The sequence below is a fragment of the Callithrix jacchus genome, chromosome X (assembly GCF_049354715.1).
Source record: "Callithrix jacchus isolate 240 chromosome X, calJac240_pri, whole genome shotgun sequence".
NCBI lineage: Eukaryota > Metazoa > Chordata > Mammalia > Primates > Cebidae > Callithrix > Callithrix jacchus.
The window spans coordinates 19298400-19305258 of NC_133524.1; the positions used below are offsets into that span (position 1 = coordinate 19298400).

Here is a 6859-nt window from a genome sequence, read left to right on the forward strand (position 1 = left end):
TCTTTGACAAAACTGTTGAAGTTGGCAAAACCATGGTGAGACAGAGAGAAAGAGAAAACAAATAACCAATGCAATTGTAGGGAGGACCTGCTGTCTAAGGTTGAGAGAGAGGAGCTGTGGAAGGAACAAACTTGGAAGAAACCCCTACTCCCGATCAAGAGATGAGATCATGCCCTCATTGGTGAGGATGTGGCTGTGGTCCGCTGGGTAGGGAAGAAGTTCACTGAAGTGCCTCAAGTTAGAGTTGAGTCTCTGGCTAGTGGGCCAGGACTGGAGAGGATAGAGCCACCCACTGGGGTGCCAGCAACAACACCTTCTTAGGCTGTGCTACACTGCGTCGCCCACACACTGATGACACGTGCTGTGGTGTCAGTGAAATTTGCTAGAAGGTGGGTGCCACTGCATTTTCCACACACCTCTGCTAACCATGCTGTGCTATAGAAACAAAAAGTAAGGTACACCAGAACCAGAAAGAAAAGCCTTTTCTTTGCTATTCTCTGCAGTATTCTTCCTGCACTGTCTACTAACAAAGCCTCATGTTATAGGAGCTGCCAAAGAAGCAATGATTACAGGGTCCAGTTCTAGTATCACAAAACATGGCAAGAAAAAATAAAAAGAATAGTTTTGGAGCTAAGTGGGAATAGATTGCTAGCTGGGGTCGCCAGCAGTTAGCTTTTAGATAAGAAAAATCTTAAAAGATACCATTCACAATAGATAATCAAGTACTCAGGAGAAACCTAATGAATGAGGTATGAGAGCTCTAAGATATTATTAAGATAAATCAAAGGGAAATGAAATAAGTGGGTGGGTATTATTGTGTTCGAGACTAGAAGGGTTGAAGTTGTCAAGATACAGATTCCTCCCAAATTGAGCTACAGGTTGAATGCAATCTCAGTCAAAATCCCAAAGTGGGGATTTTTCGGTAGATCCTGAGAATCTGCATCTAAAACTCATGTGGAATTACCAAAGGCCCAAAATAGCCAAGATGTTCTTGAAGAAAAAGAATAAGGCGGGAAGACTTTCTCTATTATATATCAAGATCTATTATAAAAGCACAGTAATTAGAATGGTATGGAATCAGCACACGGATACCCATATAGACAATGGAAGCAAATAGAGAATCCTGAAACAGATTCATGCAGTTATAGACACTTGAAGGCACCACTGCTGAGCAGTGGGCAAAGGAGTCTTCAATAAACGATTCTGGGCCAAATGGATATTCATCTAAAAATAGAAACAGCCTATATGTAATAAAGATATTTGTGTTTGGAAAAATTACATATATTAGGAGGAAAAGGATATTAGTTGTGAAATGACAGGTAAATAATACATCTTTTATTCTTTGTATTCTTTTCTGTTTTCAAATCTTCTATAATAAGCATACCTAGGCTGGGCACAGTGGCTCACACCTGTAATCCCAGCACTTTGGGAGGCCGAGGCGGGCAGATCACTTGAGGTCAGGAGTTCAAGACCAGCCTGGCCAACATGGTGAAACCCCATCTCTACTAAAAATACAAAAAAAAAAAAAAAATAGCTGGGTATGGTAGCGTGTACCTGTAACCCCAGGTACTTGGAGGCTGAGGCAGGAGAATCGCTTGAACCCAGGAGGTGGACATTGCAGTGAGCCAGGATGGCACCACTGCACTCCAGCCTGGGCAACAAGAGCCAGACTCCTCCAAAAAAGTAAATAAATAGGCATACCTTACTTTGTTAATCAGAAAAAGGAAAAACAAATAATCTAACACCTAAAGTCTGATTTCTTACAGGTGACAGGAAGGACATGATCTGTGGAATACTAAAGATACTCTTATTTCTCCTTCAGGACTACAGGGCCTGGGAGCATAAATTATGACAGAGCGCAGCTGGCCCCATGCTGCCCTGGCTCTCCCAAGGAGGTTGCATTCCTTAAAATCGTATCATAAACAAATCATTTGGGCTTTGTTGTTGTTGTTGTTGTTAGGAAAACTTCCTGTGAGCCAGTGGGCTTTTTGCATGGAGAGCATTTTGGGACTGAACTTACCATGGAGATCCCTGAGTTCGAATCTGGTAATCATAGACCAAAATGGAAATGTTGAATACATGTCCAGCTTCCAGAATATCCAGATTGAAAAACCTATACAAGAGGCAAGTGAAACATAGCCCCAGCTAAAACCTGGCCAGGGTGAAACATAATTTAGTCCTTTGAAAAGCTGGGAGTGCCCAGGCGCAGTGGCTTATGCCTGTAATCCCAGCACTTTGGGAGGCTGACACAGGCGGATCATGAGGTAAGGAGTTTGAGACCAGCCTGACCAACAAGGTGAAACCCCATGTCTACTAAAAATACAAAAATCAGCGGGGCACGGTGGCGCATGCCTGTAATCCCAGCTACTTAGGAGGCTGAGGCTGGAGAATCCTTTTAACCCGGGAGGCGGAGGTTGTAGTGAGCCGAGATGGCACCACAGCCTGGGCAACAGAGCGAGACTCCCTCTCAAAAAAAAAAAGAAAAGAAAAAGAAAAAAGAAAAGCTGGGAGTGGAATAATCTAATAGATGGAGTTGCAGTCTTAGGAAAGACTGAAGGGGAATCTCCCAGGTACCCTGTGGTCTGTTCAGCAAATTTCTGTGTTCCTAGGATAAGAAAAAAGAAAAGAAAAAGCTTCAACAAACAAGTCCACATCAAATACTGGATTTTTGTTTTTTTAAGACGGAGTCTCACTCTGTCGTTCAGGCTGGAGTGCAGTGGTGCAATCTTGGCTCACTGCAACCTCTGACTGGCGGGTTCGAAGGATTCTCCTGCCTCAGTCTCCCAAGTGGCTGGGACTACAGGCGCGTGCCACCACACCTGGCTAATGTTTTGTATTTTTAGTAGAGTTGAGGTTTCACCGTGTTAGCCAGGATGGCCTTGATCTCCTGACCTTGTGATCTGCCCACCTCGGCCTCACAAAGTGCTAGAATTACAGGTATGAGCCACTGCACCTGGCTTGGATTTTTAAGTGCTGTCTAGCAGAAGGGTAGATCTGACATCTATGCTTTTTGTTTGTTTGGTTTTTGAAGCAGAGTCTTGCTCTGTTGCCCAGGATGGAGTGCAGTGGTATAATCTCAGTTCACTGCAACTTCTGCCTCCCAGGCTCAAGCGACTCTCCTGCCTCAGCCTCCCAAGTAACTGAGATTATAGGTGCCTGCCACCATACTTGGCTAATTTTTTATTTTTAGTGGAGATGGGATTTCTCTGTGTTGGCCAGGCTGGTCTTGAATTCTTAACCTCAAGTAATCTGCCTGCCTTGGCCTCCCAAAGTGCTGGGATTACAGTCATGATCCCCTGCGCCTGGTCTGACATCCATACTTTTATACAACATACCATTTAGAATACTTAATCTAACCCTTGTTAAATTTGAGCGTACAGACTTGCTGACATGACCCAGAATGTGTCTGAAAGATTTTTGAAATGTAGAATCTCTTGTTAGAATGTGAATATCAGGGAGATTTATCAGATCCCTGTACTTATTAACAATTCATCAGCATTGAGATATAACATTGAGCTGAAAGGGAGCTGATTGGAGCCAGGAATTGGGTGATGATTTGCAGGGAAGATGAGAAGGTAAGAGCAGAGAGAAGGGAAGTAAAGGTAGGTTAGAGACTAAAATATCCCCAGGAAGGAGGCTTCTGACTTCCCTTCAGAGGCAGTTTACCATGGTGACTAAGGTCACAGGCCGTGGCCTCAGGCAGCCGAAATTTAAATCCCGCTTACCAGCTCTGTGACCCCTGGGAAAGTTCCTTTATTTCCCTTTTTTCAAAATTGTAAAATGGACATAATAATAGTTCATTCTTGTTCCTTCTTGTTGTAGAGGACCAAATGAAATAATCCACATGAACTTCTCTGTAAATGGTAGCTCTTGTTAGTTACCACTGCCTTATTCGCTTTGGCCCTGTCCCCTGAGGATCACAGACTGAATGAAGAGGGTGGGGCCTCCACGGGAAGGCTGGCCTTCTCAGATTTGTCTAAATCACATCATTTGAATTAGTGATGATGATTTGTGTTTGTTACATTTGCTAAATGCAATCTGTGTTATGAATTCGATATGTTCTAACACTTGGAAAATCTTTATTGTAGGCTAATTCTGCTCTAGTTGAAACTCTGTACAGATACCGATCTGACCTGGAAATCATATTTAATGCCATTGACACTGATCACTCAGGTAAATAAATGAACTTTGATGAGTTCATTTAAAAAACATATTTGTGTGTGTGTGTGTATATTGGAGATACAAAGTGAGTACCCTTGGATTGAGCCCTATAATTAATGTGGTTTGACCCTTCATTGGTAAGATGGGCCTTGCTTATGCATGCTGTTTAATGAAAATCATAGGAGCCCATTGTTTTGGACTCAGCTCCTACCCTAGGCCCCAACAGGCTAGACTACAGGTCAAAATGGGGGTAGCAGTAGTAGAAAGCAGAAGCTAGTCTGGTTCTCTGAAATCAGAACTCTGCTTTTATCTATATCATTCTTCATTTAACATGATAAAACTTGAGGGGAAAAACAAACTTGTTTAATATTATTGTTATTTCAGTTTGGCTGCAGCCTCTGTATTCAAGATGATAGAGTCCTATAGAAGCCTATGTAGCCATCAGTCAAACTGGAATAACTCTTTTTATAAATCACCAGTACAAATGAAGAGGTGATTTACTATCCATTTCAGTATCTCATTCCTAGAATTCTGATTCTGTTTTGGGGATTAAGGGCTATGAAAACTCATTTTCTGCCTTTAGCTTTGATGTACAATTACTAATTTTCAAATTTTTAAAAACTCATCAGATAATTCCCTACTCCAGAGACCTTTGAACACCAAAAAAATCAATGATCAACACATTAAATTATTGCCTATAAAAGAGGCAGCGCCATTGTTTGTAATCATCTTATTGACTCCCAGGGTCTCTTCTCCCTCTTCTTTTATGTCACTTTCCTCTCTGCCCTCCTCCCGTGCACCTCACCCTTCTATTTTAGATCCTATCATTTCCATACCACATTTAGTCCCACAGTCCACAACCCCATCCCCATTTCTTCACTGTTTGCTCGTTCTGGCTTTAGAATAAGTTCAGGATCCCTTGGGAGTTGAAAGTGACATATTGTTTCTTACATTTATTTTTATTTTTCTTTTTAAAGACAGGGTTTCACCATGTTGGCCAGGCTGGTCTTGAACTCCTGACCTCAGGTGATCTGCCCGCCTCGGCCTCCAGAAGTGCTGAGATTACAGGTGTGAGCCACCACGCCCGGCCTGTTACTTACATTTATAATCTTATTCTTCCATATCCTTCAATATCTTCATGGTCAGTCATTTTAGTGAGTTTCTTTTTTTTTCCCTTGAGACGGAGTTTCGCTCTTGTTAGCCAGGCTGGAGTGCAATGGCGCGATCTCGGCTCACTGCAACTTCCGCCTCCTGGGTTCAGGCAATTCTCCTGCCTCAGCCTCCTGAGTAGCTGGGATTACAGGCACGTGCCACCGTGCCTAGCTAATTTTTTGTATTTTTAGTAGAGACGGGGTTTCACCATGTTGACCAGGATGGTCTCGATCTGTTGACCTCGTGATCCACCCACCTCGGCCTCCCAAAGTGCTGGGACTACAGGCATGAGCCACCGTGCCCGACCCTTTAGTGAGTTTCTAATTGGGACTATTCAATCAGTGTGGCTTCTGCAACCCCTGCCTTAGGTGGGTCTTAAAATGAACACTCATAACCTTGTCTTATATTCTTTTAGGGTTGATCTCCATGGAAGAATTTCGTACCATGTGGAAACTTTTTCGTTCTCACTACAATGTTCATATTGATGATTCCCAAGTCAATAAGATTGCCAACATAATGGACCTGAACAGAGACGGAAGCATTGACTTTACTGAGTTTTTAAAGGCTTTCTATGTAGTGCATAAATATGAGACTACGATGAAACCTGAGGACACCAACCTTGACTGAACAACACAAATGAGAGCTTCCCTCAGGCCCCTTGTAAACAGCTGGGCCAAAATCACAAGCACAGTCCTTTCCAGCACCCCTGAAATTCATAGTTGGTAGCAGAGAAAAATAGATCCCAATTCAGTCCACAAGCAGATTCATAGTATGGGTTTTGGAAGTCCCTAGGAAGCTGTTATTGGTAAGACTAGGTTAAATGTCAGTAATAGGATTTGGTTCCAGCATTAGTACCCACATATTGCCAGCCAGAAACTGGGTTTGAACCTAGTGTTGTTCTCCTGAGTGCCACCTAACCAGCAGCCCAAAGAGGTTTGAGAACATCTTGAAAGGACCCCACACAGCACAAGAGAAAACTACTAAGCGCAACATCTTTGAGTTAGAGAGAGAGAGAGGGGAGGAATACCAGGTCGTTAATGGAATAAAGCATTTCCAGCTGTAAACTGTGATCTTCTGTGGAGATTTTATAAGCCAGTGATCCTCAATTAATGGATCCGCCCTTCAGGGATGAGAGCCATGTTGGATTCTTGGGGGGAATCTGTGGGAGTGAATTGTTTGAAAAAGCATATTTGTGTGTATGTGTATGTTGGAGATACAAAGTGAGTACACTTAGATTGAGCCCTATACTTAATATGGTTTGACACTTTCATAGATAAGATGGGGCCTTGCTTATGCGTGCTATTAAATTAAAATCGTAGGAGCCCATTGTTTTGGACTCAGCTACTGTTCTAGGCCCCAACAGACTAGACTACAAGTCAAAATGGGGTCACCCATGTTGAGGTGCTATGTCACCAAACTGAAAATGAGTTGTTATCTGACCTACTCGGAAGTCAGGAGATAAAAACAGCCTAATTTCCCAAACAGGCCAGCCTCAATTGGCATAATACTGCAGTTCCCTCTGCCTTGCAACAAAAAGTAACCTGAA

The 6859-nt window shown here is 42.8% G+C and overlaps 1 protein-coding gene across 9 annotated transcripts in view; it reads left to right on the forward strand.

Moving 5' to 3' along the window:
- PPEF1 (protein phosphatase with EF-hand domain 1) overlaps positions 1 to 6377 on the forward strand; it is a 164724-nt gene extending 158347 nt beyond the window's left edge. For 8 of the 9 annotated variants that reach the window (XM_078362843.1, XM_078362844.1, XM_008989035.4 and 5 more), the window contains 3 exons: positions 1961 to 2124; positions 4089 to 4173; positions 5729 to 6377. In XM_078362843.1, coding sequence (XP_078218969.1) covers positions 1961 to 2124; positions 4089 to 4173; positions 5729 to 5940 — 461 coding nt within the window. In that variant the 3' untranslated portion in view covers positions 5941 to 6377. The remainder of the gene's footprint in view (positions 1 to 1960; positions 2125 to 4088; positions 4174 to 5728) is intronic. The other variant, XR_013531532.1, reaches the window with a different exon arrangement.
- Positions 6378 to 6859: the final 482 nt, after the last annotated feature.